The following is a 23,867-nucleotide window of genomic DNA, read 5'->3' on the forward strand; positions in this document are numbered from 1 at the left end:
CCGGATTCGAAAAATCACAACTCCGCCCCAGGAAAAAGCGGCTTATTTCAAGGCATCTCAGACCAATGGGCAGTGCAGCACCAATGCCTCTGCTCACCGTTCGACTGGACACTGGCCTTGCCTGCCCTCCGGCTCAGATTTCTGCTCCGGGTCTGGCACAGGAAAAACAGGGCTCTAAGAGCCCGAACCAAATACCCAGATATGTGGCGCCTTTCCTAATCTAGCGCAGGCAGCGACTCCTCCGCACGTCACTTGGGCGCAAACCGTCTGCCCGGTTCACCTGCCCGGGCCAAACGCAGGAGCAGCCCCGCCGCCGCGGGCCCAGCCGTCGCTCACCGGCCCAGCGACGCCTCCCACGGTCTGTTGCAGCGCTCGGCGGAAACCCAACCCTCAGCAGCTTCAGCCGTAGGCCCGCCCCTTCCTTCAGGCGGGAGCGCGGAGCGCCAAGTCGACGAGCGCAGCCAATGGGGGGATGCGGCGGCCGAGTGGCGGGAGGCTCTGTTGACACTGCCTGCGGGCTGTTAACGCGTGCTCTGGAAGGAGGAAGATTCGGGGAGAGATACCGGAGTCGCTCTTTGCCGCTGCTAAGATTCTCCTTCTGCCAGCCTAGATCTCTTACTGGTCCTTCCCGGGCTCCTGTTTAACTTCCCTCAGCTCTTTCCTGACCTTGACCTTCCTCGACTGAGGTTCGGCATCAGTCCAGCTGTGGTAAATTCCGGTTCCCCTCCGGAGGATCCAGGCACCTCGCCTTCGTACTTAAGCCTCTGATTTTCTGGTGACTGGTGATACCTTCAGGGAGGCAGCCCAGCTAGCTAGGGACATTATTCCGACTCCACCTTGCTCATCTGCAACCTCATCTGCTTCCTCTCCCGTTAACTTAGATAATAGCCGACTCCGCCTGGACTTGCGCTTTGGATTTCTTGAGACTTGGGTAACTGGCGACATTCCCATTTTGGACCCTAGCCTCTTCTGGTTGCGTCCCTCCCACTCATGCCGACTCCTTAGAAAACCTTTTCAGTGATCTAGCAGCTCGCCTCTGTAACATCCCTTGGTCTTGCCTTCTGTTTTTGAGTGTTTTTAACTTGGCTGATGGGTGCTTGACATCTGATGCTTCTGCGCCCAGGATGGTAAGTGTGACCTTAAGCAGACCTCAGGGGCCTTGCTGCCTGACCTCTGCAGGTACTCACGTTCTGTTCTCCCTTACAGAGGAGGAGCTTAGCTCCCAGCCAGGTGGCCAGGAGGAAACCAGAAAGCAGATCATCCGATGATGAAGACTGGGATCCTGGCACAGTAGTGAGTGTTCAGGGAAATAGGGAAAATGGGGAAACAGGGAAGTTTGGACAGGAAAGGAGTGTGGGGTTGGCGCCCGCGGTTCATAGTCATCTTCAGATCTTCAGGAAGTATCTTTCATACATTCAGAACTGTTTTTTTTTTTTTTTTTTTGAAACAGGGTTTCTCTGTGTGGCCCTCCTCGCTGACCTGTAACCTTGTAACTTGCTCTGTAGACTAGGCTGGCTTTAAATTCACAGAGATCCACCTGCCTCTGCCTCCAGAGTGCTGGGATTAAATGTGTTCACCACCACAGCTCGGCTTAAGTAAATTTTTAATGAAAACTTACAATGTACCAGGCACTGAATGAAATTAATAAAATTGTTGTCCCTCAGGGAGGTTCACTAGAAACTAATACAGCTTCTGTTTTCTTGGTGGGAGGAGTGTTATGTTGGGTCCCCGTGCTGCAAAAAGTGGCTGTGGTTGTGCACACCCGCCGTCTGGGCACTTCCCTAGACAAGGCAGTGTATGCAGGCCAGTCAGGGCTACATGAAACTGCATCAAAGAGAAAAAAAGTAGTTCTGGAACGTGGCGCTTTAGGGTTTCTCTGGTAGCCCTGGCGGCCCCTAAACTTGTTCTGTAGTTCAGGCTAGCCTCAGAATTTAGATATCCACCTGCCTCCCAAGTGCGGGGATTGAAGGCGTTCACAACCATGCCAGGCTAGCACTTCCTTTTGTAAATTATTTTATTTGTTTATTTGTTTGTCTTTTGAGACAGGAATTTTCTGTTCTGTAGCTCTCTGGCTGACTTGGAGTCCACTATGTAGAGCAGACAGATCCACCTGCCTATGCCTACTGAGTTCTGGGATTAATGGTGTGTCCTTGAAGGCACTTTTTGTTAGGGTCTGTATATGAGTAAAGGACTTGAGGAGGGCCCCTGGTGAATGGTGCAGGTGTGCCTTATAGTATCACATTGATTAAGATAGCTTGACACACTGGTCTAAGTGTGCTCTTGCCTGATGGCTTGGGGTTCACTTTTCTTAAATTTATTTTGGGGAGAGAATGTATATGCCATGGCACTTAGGAGAGTCAGTTATCTCCTAGTACTATGTGGGTTTGGGAATCAAGGTCATTAGGCTTGGAGACTAGTGTCTACACTGCTCAGCTGTTTTCACAGGGTCCCCCTCACCCTGGCAGTCCTCGAACTCCTGATGTAAGTTGAGCTTCCTCCTTCCCCCTTCAGAGTAAACCTCAGTGCTTGGCTGAGGGTGGGGCTCATTAGCATTGCGCTTTACAGGAAGTTTTTACCTGTGAGGGAGGGACAATGGCTGCCTCTTACCATTTACAAAAATCTCTGCAGGTGAGTCATGAATGGTGCTGCATTTGTATGTTGCTTATAAAAATGCTGGTTGTTTTTTTTATCTTAGAGTTGCAGTGATAGTCATATATGGTAATACATGTCAAGAGTTGCATGTGGTACCTGATAAAAAGTACATTTGTTTTTGTAATCTAGGTTGGCCTCAAACTTGCTATGTGGCCAAGCATGGGCTTGGATTCCTCATCCTCCTGCCTCCGTTGCCCAACTGCTGGGCTTACAGCTATGTGCTGGCAATTTTTTTTCCGTCATGCCCCCTAGTACAGGCTTTTCTATTTGCTAGACAAACAAACTCAACTGAGTGAGATTGCTAGCTTGCCTCAGCGTCTCAGCTACCTGGTACTACTGGTGCTCAGCACCACTTTACTAAGTACTTACATTGCTGGTCGGTCGCCATTAGGATGGTCTCTGGTGTTGTCCCAGTGTTGCAATATAGCTTTCCTGGTTATCCTAGACTCCCAAGAAACGCAAGTCCAGTGAAGAGATCCAGCCCCAGCAGTGTTTCCTGTCCCCCTTTCGGAAGCCTTTGACTCAGTTACTCAACCGACCACCATGTCTGGATAGCAGTCAACATGTAAGTCATAAGTACAAGTGGCCTGGTTTTGTGTGTGTGTGTGTGTGTGTGTGTGTGTGTGTGTGCACGCGCCCAATTATTTTGCCACAGTAGATTCTTTCCCTGAAGAGTGAGGCTTGATTGGAGTCTTCACTTGTGTATAACTGTGTGGGTACCAGATCTACTTTTTTTTTTTTTTTTTGAGACAGGGTTTCTCTGTGTAGCCCTGGCTGTCCTGGATTTGCTTTGGATTACCTCTGCCTCCTAGTGCTGGGATTAAAGGTATGCACCACCACAGCAGGGTACCAGGTCTAAGGTGGCTCAGATTCCTAAGGAAATGAAAGTCAAAGAGGAAGGGTGTAGCATTGATCAGATACTGCATGTGGCTTTTTGTTTTGTTTGTCTCCTTTTTTCCGAGGTGGTTGTTTCATATAGGCCCAGGGTGGCCTTGGAATTATTCAGAACTTTTATTCATTTACTTATATATGTGTGGGTATTTTGCCTGCATGTATGTCTGTGCATCATGTGTGTGCTTGGTGCTTGTAGAGGTCAAAAGAGGGTGTCAGGTCCCCTGGAATTGGAGTTACAGGTATTTGTGATCTGCCCAACTTGTGGGTGCTGGGAATTGAACCCAGGTTCTCTGGAAGAACAGCCAGTAGTGCCATGAACCCTTAATCGCCCTTCCTTTCTTTCCTGGATGCTGAATTACTGGTGTGTGCCAACTGGCTCAATTTTTTATGTCTTAGAAAATGCTTTTGTTTCCTCTAGTGTTCAACTTACCATGTCAGGGTCTTAAATTATTTTGAACAGCTTTTTTTTTTTTTTTTTTTTTTAAGTCAACGTTTTGTAGTAGCCCTGGCTGGTCATACTATGTGGACCAGGCTGGCACTGAAAGAGATTTTCCTGCTTCTGCCTCCTGAGTGGTAGGATTAAAAGTGTGCTCTACTACACCTGACTTTTTTTTTTTTTAATTGTTGCACATACCTTTTTATCTTGTGTGTATGTTTGTACGCACGGGCATGCATCCATACGTGTGGAGGTCAGAGGATAACTTCAGAGATTTTATTTCTTTCATTTTACTGTATGGTTTTCAGGATTCCAGGGATTAAATATAGGTTGCTAAGTTTAGTGGCAAGTGCTGACCAGCCCAAATTTTTCTTATCAAACTTTTGAGAGATGGGAAATATAACTGAATTTAGTCATTTGTATATTCAGTAAACGTCTAGAGGTAATTTTGCAGCCTGGGGGGGAGGCGGGGGCAGGAGGAATCTGGCCAGCCTGGATTAGGAAATTCACCCGGGTTTGATTCTTTTTAGAATGAGTATTTTGCACCATACTGCGTTCTTTGTTTGGTCTTCATCCCCTCCCCCACCTTCCCCTTGCATTACTGGTCCCCTTCCTCCTAGTCCTTTTGTTATTGCTTCTGGATTTCTCTGTTGTGCCGGTCGTCTTGGAATGCACTTTGTAGAACAAGCTGCCCTCAAACCGAGAGGTTCGACCGCCTCTCGTGGGATGTGCACCGCCATGCCCACCTCAGTATCGGTCCTTTAACATGTCTTATACCAGCGGTTCTCAACCTGTGGGTTGCAATCTCTTTGGCAAACCTATCTCCAAAAGTGTTCACAATTCATAACAGTAGCAAAACTACAGTTATGAAGTAGCAACTAAAATAATTTTATGGTTGGGGTTACCACAACATGAGGAATTGTATTAAAGGGTTGCAGTGTTAGGGAGGTTGAGAAACACTATTCTATATTGAGCTGTATCTCCAGCCTTTTTATTTTTTTATTTTTTTTCCACTTTGTGCTTGGAGATGGGATCTTAATAAGTTGCCCAGGCTGGACTTGAACTCTGTGCTACTAGATGTCTCATGGTATAATTACACATTTGACAAGGATAACATACAAATGGTTGTTTTCAAAATGGCTGTTTCATCCCGGGTATTCAGAGGCAAATTCAAGGCTGTCCTGGCCTGCATAATGAGCTCCCTGTTTCAACAACTTGTATTCTGGGAGTGTGAATCTATTTTGAAGGTCTCAGTAGTTTCTTATAGCAGAACAGATACCATACAGGAAATTTGCTGGACTTCCAATAATGTTTAATTTCAAAGTGTGCCGCCGTTTCAGGATTATTATGATGAAGTTTCTTCACCTTCCAGTAGAGGATGTGCTCTAGCAAGGATCTTTTGTAATCCTCTACCTCCTGGGTGTTTTCCTGCTGATAGTATAGGGGTAGGTATTTTGCCTTTTAGCAGTCTCTCAACATAATACCCTTTAGAATGTAATTTTATTGATTGACTAAGGGAGACTCCCATTGTATAGCCCAGGCTGAGTGCAAGAAGACTGTTGTGAGTTTCAGGCCAGCCTGGGCTACAGAGTGAGACCCTTTCTCAAGAAACTGAATAAAACCAGGGCTTTTATTCAGTTTTTTTTTTTTTATAAAAACAAACAAACAAACAAAAAACAATGGTTCAGTGGCTTATAGGATCTGACACAAAGCTTGATGGACCTGAGTTTGATCACCAGGACCCACGTGGTGGAAGGAAGGACCCCACTTCTGTGCATCATCCTCCATAGCACACACTACATCCCTTGCACTGTTGGGTACTAGCTTTGGTCTTGCCAAGGTTTACAAGCTATTGTAACTCCCTGAATAATCCAGGTGTATACGGATAAAGATCAAAGTTTTTTGAGAGTTGTCACTTAATTCATCTTTAATTCTCCTGTCTCCTCTTCCTCCCTGTTAGGATTGTGCAGCGGAGTTGTATGGCAGGTTCATAAATCATGCCACGTGACTGGGTCCATGTGGGAGGTTTTATTAAGGGAAGGGGGAGGGGGTCACAGAGACAGTATCTGGGCAGGGTAAGGGAGAGAGAAAGGAGGTGGTAGGAGTTCTCATATAAGGTGACCCAGAGTTTGTGCAGGTGGCTGCAGGTGGTCCGCAAATGGTCGTAGGTGGCCTCACAGATGCCTCATGTCCAGTTTGTCAGGTTTTTTGGGGACTGTCCGTAGAGATGCCTGCTTATCGATCCCAACACTTTCCCCCAACCTTTCTTCCTTCAGCTTTGCCTCATAGTCCATTGAGTAGTCTTGATTTCAGGTTAGCCCACAGGTTAGTTGGCTTTTTTGTTGTTATTGATGATCTTACCCTCTTTATACCTTTTTAACACGTTTCCTTGTCTTGGACCTTCCCATGGCAGGAAGCAGTCACTGGCTTTGGGCTGATATGCATGGCCATAAATAAAAGGTTAGATAAGAGGTCAAAAGCCAAAGCCATAGACTCAGGAAAGCTCTGCATCTGTCATAGCTGTGCATTGTCTGTGTGCGTGAATGTGTGTGAGTGCAGGTGTGCATGTGCTGGGCACCTGTGAAAGTCAGGACAACTTGTTGGAATGTGTTTTCTCACTGTGGATCTTGGGTGCTAACTCAGTTGAGTGTGTAGCAGGTACCGTGTGTGTGTGTGTGTGTGTGTGTGTGTGTATACCATTTGTGTGTGGGTGCCATCAGAGGCCAGATGAAGGCGTTGGATCTCCTGGAGCTGGACTTATGAGTAGTTCCAAATCTTCCCAAATTGAACTCGAGTCCTGGAAAAGCAGGGAGCCCTCTCAGCCGTTGAGCTGTTTCCTCAGGCACCTTCCCCACTTTTGAAGCAGGGTCTCATGCAGCCCAGGCTGATTTCAGAACTACTGTATAGCTAAGGGTGATCTTGAGCTCTTGATCCTCCTGCCTCTACTTCTCAAATTCTGGGTAAACAGGTATAAGCTACCACACTGGCTTAATCTTTTTTTGGGGGGATGACAAGATTTTACCCAACCTGGTTTCAGTCTCAGCATTCTCCTTGGCTAGTCTCCTTTGTACTAGGATTGTAGGTTTGCATCACTGTGCTTTCCTGGACCTCACAGGGGTCTTAGTGAGGATTAAGTCATAGGAAACTAGATGTAGTACATGCTTATTCTCTCAGGAAGCTGAGGCAGGAAGAGTGAAAGTTTGAAGCCAGCCTGGCTAGAGTCTGTAGTTAGGCCTGTCTTACACTGCCTCCCGAGCTGTGACACAATATAAGAGATTCTGCTCTTTTTAGCTGGGTCATTTATGGGTGTAGTTATATGTCATTGCTCCTTTCCTCTGTTGTTAGTATTTTACCGATGTTGTTTATGTTCTAATCTTTGGCTGGCTGTTTAATTTTCAAGAAGGCTCATACAGATTCATGAAAATTAAACAGCTGGCAGAAATGATACAGCAACAAATTTATTTGGGCTAGTAGTTACCTTGGTGTAAGAGTCATAAATCATCATTACACATAAAGTAAAATTAATCTAAGAAACCCTGAAATGGAACATATAAGACTATTGGTCTATAATATAACATCTTCAACAGTCTTTAATTCCTGTATTCCTTTTTCTTTTTAGGAAGCATTTATTCGAAGCATTTTGTCAAAGCCTTTCAAGGTCCCCATTCCAAATTATCAAGGTAAAATGGAGACTTTGTGGGGTTTTGTCTTCCTTTGTTTTTTTACTTTTTGTTTCCTGCATGGTTTGCTTTATGGGTTTTCTTATTTGGTTAGTTGGATTTTTGTTTTGTGTTTTGTTTTTAAAGTTCGTTGTATGTTTTGGTTGAGACAGGGTCTCAATGTGTAACCATGAACTGACTTTGTAGACTTGGCTGACAGGTTTTACAGAGATCTGCCTGCCTCTGTCTCCTACGTGCTATGTCTGGCAGTTTATGTTGTTGTTAATAATGTGTATGTATTGTGTTGCATTCTCATCTGTCCACCTGTTTGTCTTACCAAGGAGGTCAGAGGCATTGGATCCCTGAAGCTGGACTTACAGGCAGTTGTGACTTGCCTGACTTGGGAATCACACCCAGCATACGCTGTAACTGCTAAAACATCTCTGATCTGTTTGTTTTGACGCAGGCTTTTGTTATATAACCCAAAGTGCCCTTAATCACAGCAATTCTCCTGCCTCTGTATTCTGAGTGATGGTATTTCAAGTGCGCACCACCATGCCTGGCATATCTTTTCCTTTTTTTTTTTTTTTTTTTTTTTGAGTCCTTTGTGTCAATGTGCCTGTACAGATTGAAGATTTATATGCTATGCTGGCAATAAGTCAGTCCATTGGTGAATGTATTCCATGCAGTCCTCCTGAGGCCCGTGTGAAGGCTATACTGCATTTGGCGAGACTTGCCCAAGACTAATTGCCCATCATCTTAGTGGGGCATGTCAGTGCTCCGAAAGCGCTTGGTGGGCCTGGTGGCTCATGGGCCTGGCTTTCATTCAGTTCAGGCATGTTCCGTGTTAGTTCCTTCGTAAGGTTGACTGTGGGAGGTCTGATTCCCACAGTTTTTCTTTGTCTTGTTGAGGACATTGCATTGTGCCAGAACTGGGACTGGGGACAGAAGTGGCCAGCTCTCAAGTTCTCATATATGAAAGGCCTCTGTTGAGTTTCAGACTTTGCTACAGTTGACTCGAGATGAACGCCATAAAGCCCTCAGAAGTTTGTAGTTCAATAGGAGAAATAAAATAGGAAAAACGCTTGAGGGTTGAGGAGATAATAGTCAGACAGAGATGTAGAGATGGTTTGAAGGAGCTCTGGGAAAGGAGGTGGGCATTCAGGAAAGTTACATTAAGGATGGGCATTTGAGTTGGGGCTGCTGAATATATAGCTGGAGTGCCTGAATATAGAGGATTAGCTCACAGCTTGGTTGCTGATTTCTAGGTCCTCTGGGTTCTCGTGCATTGGGCCTGAAAAGGGCTGGTGTTCGTCGTGCCCTCCATGACCCTCTGGAAGAAGGTGCCTTGGTTTTGTATGAGCCTCCCCCACTGAGCGTCCATGACCAGCTGAAGCTTGACAAGTATGCACACTGGTATTTTTTGAGTAGTTCTGGCCCACTGTAAGTGTATATGCCTAGGAGGATGGAGGGTGTTTCTCCCTGCTTGGGGTTGTCATAGGCTGTCAGCTGTCTTGACAACTGCAGTATACCAAGAGCAAATGGTTGGGAAGGAGATTGTTAGAGAGAGTGGTTGTATTCGGGTTGTGGGGGTTCCTCTCTACCTTCTGCCATGCTTATTGGGAGGAGCAAGTGATGAGGTGGGGACAGGAGTCCTCCTAGAGCATGTCTGCACCCTGCTTTGTCACCTGATGGAGAAGGTGCTGTCTGGGGCTCTGGGCCATCAGAGGTTGACTTCCTGAGGTTGCCTTTGCCTGTTGACCATGGACTGTTTTCTGCTGTATTTTCTCAGGAACACACTCCCTGTCCACGTGGTTGTTGATCCTATTCTCAGTAAGGTGTTGCGGCCTCACCAGAGAGAGGTAAATGAGGGTCAGAGGGAGGGTGGGTGGCACCAGGGTCTAAGTAGGAGCCACGGTGGACTAAATGGTGTTATTCATCAGGGAGTGAAGTTCCTGTGGGAGTGTGTCACCAGTCGTCGAATCCCTGGCAGCCATGGCTGCATCATGGCTGATGAGATGGGCCTGGGAAAGACACTACAGTGCATCACACTGATGTGGACACTTTTACGCCAGAGCCCAGAGTGCAAGCCAGAAATTGAGAAAGCAGTGGTAGTGTCACCTTCCAGCCTGGTGAAGAACTGGTACAATGAGGTTGAGAAATGGCTTGGAGGGAGGATTCAACCTCTGGCCATTGATGGAGGCTCTAAGGACGAGATAGACCGAAAACTGGGTATGGAACTTTAGCCTTTTACTTTGTGTTCACTTGTGGCCAGCATTGATGGCAGTGTGGGCACAAGTGGGGAAATTGCCATTGAAAAACAGCTGAACTACAAACAGTTCTTTCTAGGCGATGTTGAACAGCGATCAGTCTGTTTTTCTCTAAGATCATCTAATTTGTGCTGACACTTTTCTGTTGTAGAAGGATTCATGAACCAGCGTGGAGCTAGAGTGCCTTCTCCCATTCTTATCATTTCCTATGAGACTTTCCGCCTTCATGTTGGAGCCCTTAAAAAAGGAAATGTTGGACTGGTCATATGTGACGAGGTACTTAACACTTTGTGGTCTGGGTGGTAGAAGATCAGGATGTCAGTTTTTATTAATCATTCCTGTCCCAGGACTCCACTAGTTACTGGGGAATGCTAGGAATAGAGAATGCCACACTGGAGGGGACAAGTGAGTGGGAGATCCTATGACACCAGTTTGCCAAAGGAGGGATGGAACAGTGCATAAAACTGAGGAGCTGAGCAGGGTGACACACACTTTAATTTCAGCGCTCAGGAGGCAGAGACAGGTGGATCTGTGAATTTGTGGCTTGGTCTGCTATAGTGAGTTCTAGGCTAGTAAATATGCTCTATGAGACCCTGTGTCAAACAAAGAAAACTCTGAGGAGAGTTTAGGTACTGTGGTCCAATTGGTATTTCCCCCCTCCCAAATAGTAATCTTAGACCAAAGAAGGACTTTGCAGTGCTTAAGGGAACAGTTTTAGAATTATTAGACACCTTTATTAAGATCCAGGCTCTGTCACTTAATAGTGTGGCCTTATACTTAAGTTACTTAACTGTGTGAGCTGCTGTTTCTGCATCAGGAAAATAGAGTGACTATACCTGCCTGGTAGGATTATTGTGAGGATTCAGTAAATTGATTGGGGAAGCTCTTATCCCAGGACCTGCTTTCTCCTAAGCTAAGCCTTGTTAAAGCTCCTTTTTATTCTCGGTTACTAATGTTTGAATGGTTAGATAAGAAAGTCTGTTGTGTTATATCGTATGATGGCAAAAGCCTATAATTCTAGAAACTGGAAAGCTGAGATGATCAAGCGTTGGTGCCAGGGCCTGGAGAGTTGGCTGGGTAGCTCAATGCCCTTACTGAGCATACTTACTCTCTCAGTAAGAGAGGTCCCCATAGGCTCATGTATTTGACTGCTTAGTCACTAGGGAGTGGAACTGCTTGAAAGGAAGAAGGATTAGGAAGTGTGGCTTTGTTGAAGGAAATGTTTGAGGTTTCAAAAGCCCATGCCAGATCCAGTTTTTCTCTCTGATCAGAATGTAGCTCTCAGCTACTGCTCTTCACCTACCTTCACCTTTGCTTGTGGTTTCTTTGCACACCAATGGAACATTGACAAAAACACTGATCTTAAAGATGTCCTGGGTTTGGTTCTCAGCACACATGAGGTGGCTCATAACCACACATTTGTTGTTTCTGTTTTGTTTTGGTTTTGAGACAGGGTTTCTCTGTGTTGCCTTGGCTGTCTTGGACTCACTTTGTAGTTGAGGCTGTTCTCCCAACTCACAGAGATCCACCTGCCTCTGCATCCTGAGTGCTAGGATTACAGATGTGTGCCACTATTCCCGGCTATTTCATAACCACACATGTAACTCCATTTCCACAGTATGTAATACTTTCTGGCTTCTGCAGGCACACGCACACATGTACAGATAAACTCATGCAGACACACACATTAATGAAAAAAATTACGTAGAAAAAGTTCATGCCAGCTTAGGCTACAAAAAACAAAAAACAACCTTTTTAAAAACAAAAGCAAAGTCTAGTGTGGACATTTTTTGTAGGGTTTTGTTCCTAAGTTTATGTGTTATGTGTGTATGCCTGGGTTCATGTATGTGTGCCATGGGTGCCAGAGCCTCTGGAGGCCAGAAGAAGTTGTTAGATTTCCTTAAACTGGAGTTAAGGGCTATTGTCAGCTCTCTGAGGCCTGGGTCCTCTGCAAGAGTAATGATCACTCTTAACCCAAGGTATCTATCTCTCCAGGTCAAGTGTCTGTCTGTCTGTGTATCTACTCATTCACTCGTCCATTTATCTATCTATCTGTCTTCTATCTATCTAGCTATAGATTTTATAGGCTAGCTGTGCATTTCTGACTAGTATGTATGCATGGTGGTAGAGATGCTAGAAAGCAGTGAGGCTGGTGGGTTTCTCACTGTTTGTATATCTACTCATTCATTCACTCGTCCATCTGTCTGTCTGTCTGTCTGTCTGTCTGTCTGTCTAGCTAGCTAGGCTAGCTGTGCATTTCTGACTAGTATGTATGCATGGTAGTAGAGATGCTAGAAAGCAGTGAGGCTGGTGGGTTTCTCACTGTGAAAGGATTTTGTGGCCACCCTTCTCTACCATATTTTCATTTCTTGGGAAGCCTAAGATTACTTGGCATACTTGGGTATCGTGGAGAATAGTTGAGAGGCAGTTCTGTCTGTCAAGTAATTGGCAGCCAGCTCAGGGAGGTCTTTGCCCTTATTGCCTGATTGTACCTGATCTGGCCTAATTTCAGGAGCAGTGTGCCTGATTAGTACTTAGTGAGAGCTTACCTGGGAATATTTCTTGCTATAGGAAAAGAGAGAGGAAGAAGAGAGTGTGTGTGTTTAGGGAGGAGACAGGTCAAAAGTTTACTTTTGGAGACCCTGATTGCTGGTTCTGAACTATTTTTCAATTGGCCTTTTATCTTTATGAAGGGTCTGTTTTTGTCTGTTGAGTTTCCTGATACGATGATGAGCAATTCCTCCTAATACATAGCAGCAGTATAGAATACATAGAGTATAGCAACAGTCTTGTGCTCAGGGCCTGGTATCTGTTTTATTTTATCACCATGTAGGGTGACTGATAGCAGCCTGGTCTAGGTCAAGGGACTATATTAGAGAAAGCAAGCTGAAGCTCTTTTTCCCTGGGAACATCTAAATTTACTTATTTTTCCATAGATAGGGTCTCCTCTAGTCCAGGTTGGCATAGACCTATGTAAGCCCAAGCTGGATTCATATTTGGCAGTCCTCTTGCCTCAGGCTTCTGAATCTGGGGTTACAGGTGTGGGCTACCATTCCTAGCTCAGAAGCTGGTCTCCCCCCTCCCCCAATGTGATGGTAGTGATAGGCCCTGACTGGAGCTCAGTGATTAGTTCAGTAGGAGCTAGAGTTGGCTGTCCTGTCTGCAGACTCAGACTGTTAATTAGGTTCCAGCCAAGTGCCTTTTAGGGGCCAAGCCCTTGGAATTCTGGGATGCCTTTTTTTTTTTTTTTTTCAGGGAGTTTCAGTTTAAAGGAACCCCAATTGTTGATGTGTAGCCAGTATTTACTACTTTGTGGGTTCCTTTCTCTCTTTCACCCTCTCCACTCCTATACTTCTTTCCTTTCAACTCCCTAACACTAATAGAGAAAAAAGGATAGAGGGGAATGGGGGGTGTCATTAATGTTAGACTACTTCCTGTTGATTAGGGGTATTGAGTTTTTGGGGGCAATTAGGTTATCTAATTTTTTTTTTCTCGTTTCTTTGGATAAGCTGCAACCAACAGCAACCAACCACCAACCAGCCACCCACTTATGGTGCTCTAGCATTTATATGTCCTGAAAAGTCCCCAGAATTCCAAACGTCACACACAGAAACTATCTGCAGCTGGCAAAAATCATGCCTCCGTTGAAGCACAAGGCAAATCATAGTCAGCTACTGTGAAGCAGCCTCATATCCCCACATCTCAGATAAAAACAAAAACATTCCCATAACTTTTCTGTGTTTTTTACAGAAACCAAAATTATACAATTCTCACTATATCAATGCTCATTAAAAGTTAAAATTTTGTTTAAATTTTTTTTAGATGAACCTTAATTTATTTGACATTTAACTAACACCCAGTTTGTACATGACTATTCAGTGCACTGAAAGTATTGTACATAGCAAAAATGTGCTTAAGAAGTCTGTGTCTGTTGACAGTGGGCGAGAGACAGGGCACGCAGTTAATAGACATTGGAGTTCCAGTCATAGCTCCATTAAACTTGTACAGTGTGATTTTTGGGTGACTGTTTACCTCTCTGAGCTTTAGTTTCTTCATTTCTAAAATGAATATAATTTTCATTTGCTGTATGGGTTATGAAGGAGTCAGGGAAGAGTCTTTGTTTAATAACATTGTCAAAGGAAGGCTGAATAGGACAAGTGTAATTTGTGTGTGTGTGTGTCTTTCTCAGCATGGAACAGAAAAACTGTTGGCGTGATCTTGGCCACTTGGTTCTTAGGAAGACTCCTTTTCTATTTTCTTGAGAATAAATGGCTTAAAGAGAAGTTACAGAGATGGCTACAGGAAGACAGGTTAGAGAAGAGGTGAACTATGAAGGGCAGCTCTTTGGATACGTTAGCTATATGGCCTCTCCCTGAAGGTGGAGTACAGCTGAGTTCTTTTAGCAACCATGGCTCGAATAAGACATCAAGGCATCTGGCTCTGAAAGCTTTGGGTTGGTTGGACTGCCAGGGAGGAGTAGGACTCCCTGGAAGCATACGTCTGTAACATGGCCACATGGACTGTGAAAGATTGGTTAGTAGTGGTTTGGACATGGGGGAATGGGAGGGGACAGAGGGAATCCTTGCTTTTTGATGTAACATTGGTCTACCTTGTGAGCCTAGTACTTCTCTCCAAGCCAATAGGTAAAGAAACTTAAGCTGACTGCCTAGTTCCTGCAACTTTAGGGATTGTGATGTTTGTGACTCTATACTTTGTTAGCATTTAGTTTTATCATTTATGACTATGAACTCTTCTAAGTGAGAATTAATTATCTTGCAGGGCCACAGGCTTAAGAACTCTGAGAATCAGACTTACCAGGCTTTGGACAGCTTGAATACCAGCCGGCGGGTGCTCATCTCCGGGACACCCATCCAAAATGACTTGCTTGAATATTTCAGCTTGGTGCACTTTGTTAATTCAGGCATTTTGGGTAAGGAATTCTGCCTGTTTTGTCCTTAGAGTGTAACTCTAGCTAAGGAGAGCAGGGAGACATTATTACCATTTAGATGTGGATTACTAGAAACTCTTATAGAAGGTTTCTCTTGTCAGGGAGTAGCCAAGCCATAGCCCAGCTGATACCTGTAATGGCAGCACCTGGGAGATGGAGGCAGGAAGACCAGGTTCAACACATTTCCAGCTACATAGGGAGTTGGAGGTTAGTCTGGGCTACATCAGAGTTTTCCTCAAAAAAGAAAAAGGGGGTGGGAGGCAAAGCTTTTGAGTGGCTTTGACTGTGGAGCAACTCGGGAAGACCCACTTGGTCCATTTGTCTTCTGTCCAGGCAGTGTTACCTGTGTAGACGATAGTTAAAATTATGTGTGATATATGTTAATGTGGGGATAGCCATGTAGGTGCCTGTGTATAGGCCTTTTCTTTAGTTGCTCTCTACCTTAGTTTTAAAATTTTTTTAAATTATTTTAAAATAATCTTTAAATTTATTTTTCAAAATTTTTATATGTGACTGTTTTGCCTACATACATGTATGTACGCCATCATGTCTGTGCCTGGTGCCCTTGGCATCAGATCTCCTGGAATTAGAGGTGTCCAGATGGTTGTTAGTCACTGTGTGGGTTCTGGGAACTGAACCAGGTCCTTTGCAAGAGGAGCAAGCACTCTTAACTGCTGAGGTGTGTTTTCAGGCCTTTAAACTCATTATTGTAGTGTGTGTCTTGTGTACATTGGTGCATCTGCCTATGGACTTCAGAGGGGAGTGTTAGATTTAGATCCCCGGAGCTTGAGTTACAGTCAGTTGTGAGCTGCCCTTCAAGGGTAGTAGGAACTGAATTTGGGTCCTGCAAGAATCTATATATGCTTTTAAACTCTGAGCTATCTCTGTAGCTCTCTACCTTAGTTTAAAACTTTTTTTTTCTTATATTTGTTTAGGTGTGTATGGGATGGGGTGAGTATGTGTGTGTTGTAAGAGTTCCCATCCATGTGGTCCTAGGAACTGAACTCAGGTTGTCAGGCTTTGTAGCAATTCCTTACTAGCTAAGCCATTCCACTTGCTTGTCACCTTATTCTTTTGAGACAGTCTGTCACTGAACCACTGAATGGCCAGCGACCTCTAGCGATCTGCCTGCCCTCTAGCTTTCCCATTGTTCTAGTACTCAGAAAATTCTTTTTAGACAGAACATACTGTTCAGAAGATTATTGCAATAAAACATCTGTGAAACTATCAGTAGTTCAGTTACTGCCACATCTGGCCTCCTACCCCATTGTAATTACTACCTTTTCCCAGGCATCATAGATTAATGGTGTGTGTGTGTGTGTGTGTGTGTGTGTGTGTGTGTGTGTGTAAAAGCACGTTTGTATGTTCATGTGTGATTTCTAGAAGTGGATTTCAATTATCTTTCTCAGTTGTTCTTCATTTTCATTTCACTTCCTTTTCTTTTCTTTTTTTGACAAGGTTTCTCTGTGTAACAGCCCTGGCTGTCCTGGAACTTATTCTGTAGACCACACTGGCTTTAAACTAGGAAACCTGCCTCTGCCTCCTAAGTGCTGGGATTAAAGGCATGTGCCACCATTTCCTTCCAGAAAAGACTGTTCTTGAGGCCAAGTATGTGGGCACATGTTTGTAATCCCAACACTCAGGAGGTAGCAGGACTACATAAGGAAACTTCACCCATAAACAAACAAACAAATAAAATGAGGAAGAAAAGAATAAGGCCAGGCATGGTGACTTAACCTCACACCTGTACTCACAGTCACACTTGGCAGACTGAACTGAGTGGAAATGTAGGCATGTATGTACTAGCATATTCAGCTTAATAACATGTCCTGATAAGTTTTCCTAAATTCCCATCCATTGTCTTGATGGTCTCTGCATCCCTGAATCAATACTATTTTATACTTTTGAATTAAAAAGTTGCTTTATTCATTCACCCAATGTACAGCACTAAGTAATAGGAATATATTCTAAGTTCTAATTCATCTTCTGCTTTGAAAGCTTCAGGACTTTGTCTTTTCTTTCTATATTTTTATTTTTTGTTAGTTTTTGTTTGTTTGAGACAGGGTTTCTTTTTGTGTAGCCCTGGTTGTCCTGGAACTCTTTCTGTAGACTGGCCTCGAACTCACAGAGATCTGCTTGCCTCTTCTTCCTGAGCATGTAGATTAAAGGCGTGTGTATGGGTGTTTGTCTTTGTGTATGCGTGTGCACTATATGCATGCAGTACCTTTGGAAGAGAGCATCAGACTCCCTAGAACAGGAGCTGCTGTGTGGATGCTGTGAACTGAACCCGGGTCCTCTGTAAGAGCAACAAGTGCTCTTAACCACTGAGCCATCTCTCCAGCTCCTTCTTTTTACCTTTTCTTAAGCATTTGACTCCAGGAAAACAGCAGAAAAGTTTTTCTCTTCCTTTTCCTTAAAGTCATTGGGACAATTACAGTTGTTCTTAAACTTATGTGTGCTATATGTTAAACAAGAGATTTAAGCCCAGTTACTGTAAGTGCTGAGGTAGGTGGCTTTTGTGCAAGAGCCAGCTTAACAAATCCTGTCTCAAAAATGACGAAGTCTAGCCTATGGGGTCTTGCTAGGCAGCTCAGGGTAACCTGAAATGCAAGATCTTGCCTCAGACTCCTGAGTACTGGTATTACAGTACTGGGATTGCTACTGTTGAACCTTTTGCTATTGTTGAACCTTTTCTTTCAGTTAGAAAAATGTTTTTTAAAACTTGCTTGTTTGTTTTCCATTTTAAACTTACTGTTAGGATGCCAGACAACAGCTTGTAGGAAGACAGCTTCCTCCTTCCATCATGTAGGTTTTAGGGATCAAACTCAGGTCATTGGGCTGGGCAGCAAAGCCAGGCCGAACCATCTCGCCAGATAATCTTTTTTGTTTGTTTGTTTGTTTGTTTGTTTTGAGGCAGGGTCTTGCTGTGTAGTAGTCTATGTTTGCCTCAAAATTCTGCCTCAGTTTCCTGATTTCTAGATTGACAGATACGTAACATGGCTAGTATGTTTTTTTTTAAAAAAATATTTTTACTTTGTGTTTATGTGCTTTGCCTGCATTTTTGTCTGTGTATCGTGTGTGCCTGTTGCCCACAGAGCCAGAAAGAGGGCGTAAGATCCCTTGGAGTTAGAGTTACAGATAGTTCTGGGGCACCCTGTGGGAGCTGAGATTTGATCCTGGGGTCCTCTGGAAGAGTAGCCAGTGTTCTTAGCTACTGAACCATGTCTTTGTACTCCATACAGCCAGATCTTTTACTTACTTATTTATTGTTTGAGACAGGCCTCACTATGTAGCCCTAGTTGGCCAGGAGTCTCCTGTGTTGACCAGGAAGCTTTGAACTACCTGCCTCTGCTGGGATTAAAGTTGTGTACTATCATGCCTAATGTCTTCCCCCCCGCCCCCCTTTAGTTTTTTGAAACAGTATTTCTCTGTGTAGCCCTGTCTATCCTGGAACTCCCTTTGTAGACCACGTTTGCCTCAAACTCACAGAGATCTAACTGCCTCTGCCTCCTGAGTGCTGGGATTAAAGTTGGCACCACCACCACCCAGTTGTTTTTTAAACTTTGTTGTGTGTGAGAGGGAGAGATGGATTCAGTGCCACATGCCTGTAATCCCAGCACTCAGGAAGGCAGAGGCAGGTGAATTTTTGTGAATTAGAGGCCAGCCTGGTCTACAAAGTGAGTCCAGGAAAAAAAACGGGGGTGGGAGGGAGGGAGGATGATTGGTAACATGGTGATCTGTCATTATTAGCAGTGAGAAAAATCATTCTACCCTTCTGTGCTTTAATACTCAATTTTCTCCTGTGTTTAGGAACTGCCCATGAGTTCAAGAAGCATTTTGAGCTGCCAATTTTGAAAAGTCGAGATGCAGCTGCCAGTGAGGCAGATAGGCACCTTGGGGAGGAACGTTTGCGGGAGCTCATCAGTATTGTGAATAGGTAATAGCCTCAACTTCGCTCATCCAAATGGCCTTCCAAGACATCTGAAAACTGCCTAGACTGTGGGCTTGGTCTGTCTGGAGCCTCTAAAGGGCTGGTGTTTGAGAGAAGGAATGGGATCTGTGTCATGAATTGTCACTGAATAAATAACAAAGTCTTACAGGCTAAGTTCCACTTCTGGGTAGCCCTGTGGTCTGTTTTGTTCTATCAGCCTTCCTGAAGAAGACATATCCTTGCCAGCACTTTAGAAGCTTCTTGACAGTTGTTTTTAACCTAAAGCATCAGGTTTCTGTGTAGACTAGTTCTATGGTGGGTTGGAGAGCTGAAGAATCTTTGTGTGGCTAGTAGGCCAAGGGTGTTGATTTATTTTTCAGGGGTTTTAAATGAACCAAGGGCAAGTACATTCTGGACTCCTGTTATTGGCATGTACCCTTGATGAGTTTCATTATGAATGCCCTGTCCTCCCCACTTAATGGCTACCTACCTCTTACCAATTTTAGATGGTAGAGTTATTGTGTCTCATGAATCTACAGCTTTAGCCCCCTTCTTTCTCTTCTTTTGAGCTAGTACCTCATGTATCCCAGGCTTTCTCCCAGATGTTGGGATTACAGGCATGTGCTATCATGTCTGACTAGGCAGGTACTCAGAAGATCCCTCTTTTTCTGGTCTGTCCAGAAGATAAGGGCTTAGTGATCCTGAGGTCATGTGACAGTGGATACCCGTGCAGATGCAAATAGATGCCTCCCAGTAAAGACAGTTTAGGGACTGGAGTGTTGGTTTAGTTAACTGGAGAACACAGGTTTTTGTGGGGGTTCCCAACATCCAAATAGTGGCACCCGTACTTCCAGTTCCAGGAAATCTGGTGCCCTCTTCCCTCATTTGAGGGCACTAGGTATGAACATGGTTACAGAGATACATGCAAGGAGAACACTCATGTACATAACACTTAACAAAAAGAAAGGCTTAAAGCTTGTGACCCGCTTTTTCCCATAGCTGCAGGGTGAATGCATGATCTTAGCTTTCTTTTAAAGACCAGCCAGCAAGCCAAAAGGAACAAGCGGAGTTGTCAGCTTAAAGCAGACAATTTTAAAGGTCTTTGTTCCACAATTGAGACTCTGAAACAAGTAAATAAATCTCATGTGCAATGATGAGTCTATAATGTAGCTCATAGAAATAATAGGTCTGACACCCTATAAAATAGAGTGAGTCTTGGTTCCCTAGGTAGGAGCTTTGGTTCTAGTGCATAGCACATTGGTGTCATCAGCCTTTTACCTTTTCTCATTTCCCCTAGGTGCCTGATACGGAGAACATCGGATATCCTCTCTAAGTATTTGCCAGTGAAGATTGAGCAGGTGGTTTGTTGTAGGTACTGAACTCAGCTGAAAGGTGTGCCGTGAGTGGGTACAAGCTTAGCTTCTGAAGTGTGGCTGAATCTCAAGATGTTTCCAGGGTAGTCGTGTGTGCTCCAGCTTTTTTTATTGAGTCGTCTGCTCTTTTATTTTCAGGCTGACACCCCTTCAAACTGAGCTATACAAGAGATTTCTGAGACAGGCTAAGCCTGAGGAAGTATTGCGTGAAGGCAAGATTAGTGTGTCTTCCCTGTCTTCTATCACCTCTCTGAAGAAGCTGTGTAACCGTGAGTGTGCCCATGCCCAGTATCTTCTGTGTGAGTGAGCAAGGGAGAGGAAGTCCCTGTGAGTAGGCTGGTGACCCAGAACTTCTCTAGAGACCTCCTGGAGGCCACATGTGTACTCTACTCTGTGAACCTTTACTTGGCAAACTTGCCTTCTGCGCAGTCCATCCTTGATGTTTGAAATGTGCTGACTGTGTAGTTGAGTGCTTGTATGTACATATCCTCTGATACAGCATGAGTCAGAACATAGTAGTGAGTGATGCAGTCTATCTAGGTTTCCAGATGATAGTGGTTACACCCTGTGGGAACTTGGAAAAGTTGTGAGTCCATAAATCCGTGCCAGATATCCAGAGAGTGAGCATTGAAGCAGAAGGTTCAGCAAAGCAAAGTCACTAGCATTTAGGTATGGTTTTGTTTGGTTGATTCCCCCCCCCCCCCCCCAGACCCGGCTCTCATCTATGAGAAGTGTGTGGCAGAGGAAGATGGCTTTGAGGGTACTTTGGATGTCTTCCCACCTGGTTATACTGCTAAAGCTGTAGAGCCACAGCTGTCAGGTGAGTCCTCCCTCTCAGATGTTCTCCTTGGATAAGGAACTCTAGAACAATAGAAAATTACCTCTGTGCTGATGCTATCCTGTCTGAAAGCAGGATACCAAGTGTAACAATCCCTGGATGACCAATTGTGAGGACTGATAGTAGTCACTCTTCCTAGGTAAGATGCTGGTCCTTGATTACATTCTGGCCATGACTCGAAGCCGGAGCAGTGACAAAGTCGTGCTGGTGTCTAATTATACTCAGACATTGGATCTCTTTGAAAAGCTGTGTCGGGCTCGAAGGTAGGAAAAGTCTAGCCAGGGTAACAAAGGGATATGTCTTCCTTACTGGCACTCTGGGAAGACTAGGGGTTTGTGATTATTGGATGTTTATAAAAATATGGCTATATGAAGGACTGTCCTGAGAAATTCTCTTCCCTAGTTGGCTGTGATGGCAGTAGCTCCATCACTGAACAGGCTGATATCCTGGTCCTTCAAATACTCCCACAAATCAGAATTCCTGCCCTTACTTCTCTATCCTTCTCTTTGGGAGGCCTTAGACTATGCATGAGCAGCCTCAGGAAAAGTTAATCCAGTCTTCTTCATAGCCAAAGCTCCAGGGGATCCATCCTTCTTGGGTCTTGATCTTTGGATGTCCCTCCAGGTATTTGTATGTTCGCCTGGATGGCACAATGTCCATTAAGAAGCGAGCCAAGGTTGTGGAGCGCTTTAATAGTCCATCAGTAAGTACACCAATGTGGTAGCATAAGAATTAAGCGTTGGCAGAGAAGCTATAAGGGGACAGTTTCATTGTTTTGTTGTGTTCTGGTGGGTGTGATAGGATGAAGCTGATCAGTGATGACTGGCTTAACTGACTTTGTGGGTTGGGAAATTGAATGGTAGGCAGAGCCACTTGTGGTCCTCAGGATAAGTCTAGAAGAGTTAAGAGACATTCCTAGTTTATGTTTACAGTGTGTGCACCCCACTCCCTCATTTTCTTCCCAGAGCCCTGATTTTGTCTTCATGCTGAGCAGCAAAGCTGGGGGCTGTGGTCTTAATCTCATTGGTGCTAACCGGCTGGTCATGTTTGATCCTGACTGGAACCCAGCCAATGATGAACAAGCTATGGCCAGAGTCTGGCGTGATGGTCAAAAGAAGACCTGCTATATTTACCGACTGCTATCTGTAAGGATGCTGATGGTGGTCGGAGTGGGGATGGGTCAGGAGACACGACCATCTTAACTGTTTCTCATCGTCTCCTTTTCCTTCTGTCTTTATCTGGCTACACTGTTCTTTACTCTCCTGTTCTCCCTCATCCCTTCTTTTTTCCTTCTACCTAACCTCCAGATGTTTCTTGCTGTGCTCTATGGATGCTTGTTCAGCATATACTTTTTATGGGCCACTATTTTCTTTCATGCTGTCATTTGCTTTAAAATCTTCTCACACTCCTTGTCCAGTTGGTCTAAGGAGCAATAATAATGTTTTCAATTATCCACTACAGATCATGTATACTGGTGTGGCTCTGGCTCATTGATTTTGGACATTTTCCCTAATATATGGCTATGCTGAGTACCATGCAGTTTTCATGCTTGACTTCATCTCTATTGATCTTGGTTCCCTCATCTGTGTATTTAAAAAAAATTCTTTTTAAAGATTTTATTTATTTAATGTGAGTGCTCTATCTGCATGACAGAAGCAGGCATCAGATTCCAGTATTGTGGTTATGAGCCACCATTTGATTGCTAGGAATTGGAACTCAGGACCTTTGGAAGTGGAAGTACAGACAGTGCTCTTAACCACTGAGCCATCTCTCCAGCTCTCATCTACGTACTCTTAAGGCTATACTATATTACTCACTTGTGCAGTTTATTGACTTTGCTCTTGACTTATAATCCATTTTTTTTTTTAAGTCAGCTCCTATTTTTAGCATTTTCTGAACTTCTCAACTCCTTTTATGGGACCTTAGGTATGGTATACAGATTTTTGCCATTATGAAAGTCTGTTTATAGTCTTTATATTTTTTATATTGAGTGTTCTTTGGCCTCAAGGACATAGGGATATTTCACCTGACATAAAATACTCAAATGATACTAAATGAGAGTTGGGCTTGATACAGACAACCTGTTACCCTAAATGGATTTAGCCAGGCCCCGATATCCTCCACTGGTGTAGCAAATAACCTGGTTATTTTGATCTTAGAACTATAAAAATGGATATTAACTATGAGACAGATATTAACATAGGATCTGTCCTTTTCATCCATTGCCCTTTTTCAAGATGTCTTCAACCCCTGGGTTTTCCTGCTCCCTCAGTATGTGCAGGGATGGCTGAGCCCTACATTTCATCCCACTCCTAGGCAGGAACAATCGAGGAGAAGATCTTTCAGCGACAGAGCCATAAGAAGGCACTGAGCAGCTGTGTGGTGGATGAAGAGCAGGATGTAGAACGGCACTTCTCTCTTGGTGAGCTGAAAGAGCTGTTTGTCCTGGATGAAGCCAGCCACAGCGACACACATGACAGGTACGTGGAATGCCCTTGTTATAATCTGAGCTACCTGAACAGCACAGAAATAAGATCTGTAATGACTACAAATTTGTCCTCCAACCTCAGGCTGCATTGCCGCCGTTGTGTAAACAGCCGCCAGGTCTGGCCGCCCCCTGATGGCTCTGACTGCACTTCAGACCTGGCTCATTGGAATCATAGCACAGATAAACGGGGGCTCCAGGATGAGGTACTCCAGGCTGCCTGGGATGCTTCACCTACAGCCATCACCTTCGTCTTCCACCAGCGTTCTCATGAGGAGCAGCGGGGCCTCCACTGATAACCAGCCGGTCTGGATGTAGTGTTTAGGGGAAGGATACAGGGAAAAGGGGTTCTCTGTCTCTCTCATGAGGCTCTGTTCAGTT

The 23,867-nt window shown here is 44.5% G+C and overlaps 1 protein-coding gene across 2 annotated transcripts; it reads left to right on the plus strand.

Moving 5' to 3' along the window:
- Window positions 1-410: 410 nt before the first annotated feature.
- On the plus strand, window positions 411-23,782 carry Rad54l (RAD54 like). Of its 2 annotated transcripts, none has more exons than XM_021660015.2 (18): window positions 411-708; window positions 882-1,127; window positions 1,207-1,293; window positions 3,098-3,217; window positions 7,602-7,662; window positions 8,910-9,045; window positions 9,434-9,503; window positions 9,585-9,873; window positions 10,063-10,187; window positions 14,691-14,841; window positions 18,670-18,796; window positions 20,088-20,162; window positions 20,302-20,432; window positions 20,873-20,983; window positions 21,141-21,264; window positions 21,626-21,704; window positions 21,967-22,146; window positions 23,318-23,782. In XM_021660015.2, exons 2-18 carry the CDS (start codon window positions 1,125-1,127, stop codon window positions 23,780-23,782), a joined length of 2,334 nt encoding a protein of 777 aa, XP_021515690.1. In that variant the 5' UTR covers window positions 411-708; window positions 882-1,124. The 2 variants fall into 2 exon arrangements, with proteins under 2 accessions (XP_021515690.1, XP_021515691.1); XM_021660016.2 differs by having other exon boundaries at window positions 418-1,127; window positions 23,318-23,481; window positions 23,572-23,782.
- Window positions 23,783-23,867: the final 85 nt, after the last annotated feature.

The sequence above is a fragment of the Meriones unguiculatus genome, chromosome 3 (genome assembly GCF_030254825.1).
Source record: "Meriones unguiculatus strain TT.TT164.6M chromosome 3, Bangor_MerUng_6.1, whole genome shotgun sequence".
Lineage (NCBI taxonomy): Eukaryota > Metazoa > Chordata > Mammalia > Rodentia > Muridae > Meriones > Meriones unguiculatus.

Coding starts and splice junctions, on each gene's coding strand:
- Rad54l (XM_021660015.2), top strand. Junction 1,294..3,097: donor ACTGGGATCCTGGCACAGTA/GTGAGTGTTCAG, acceptor TGGTTATCCTAG/ACTCCCAAGAAACGCAAGTC. Junction 9,504..9,584: donor TGCGGCCTCACCAGAGAGAG/GTAAATGAGGGT, acceptor GTTATTCATCAG/GGAGTGAAGTTCCTGTGGGA.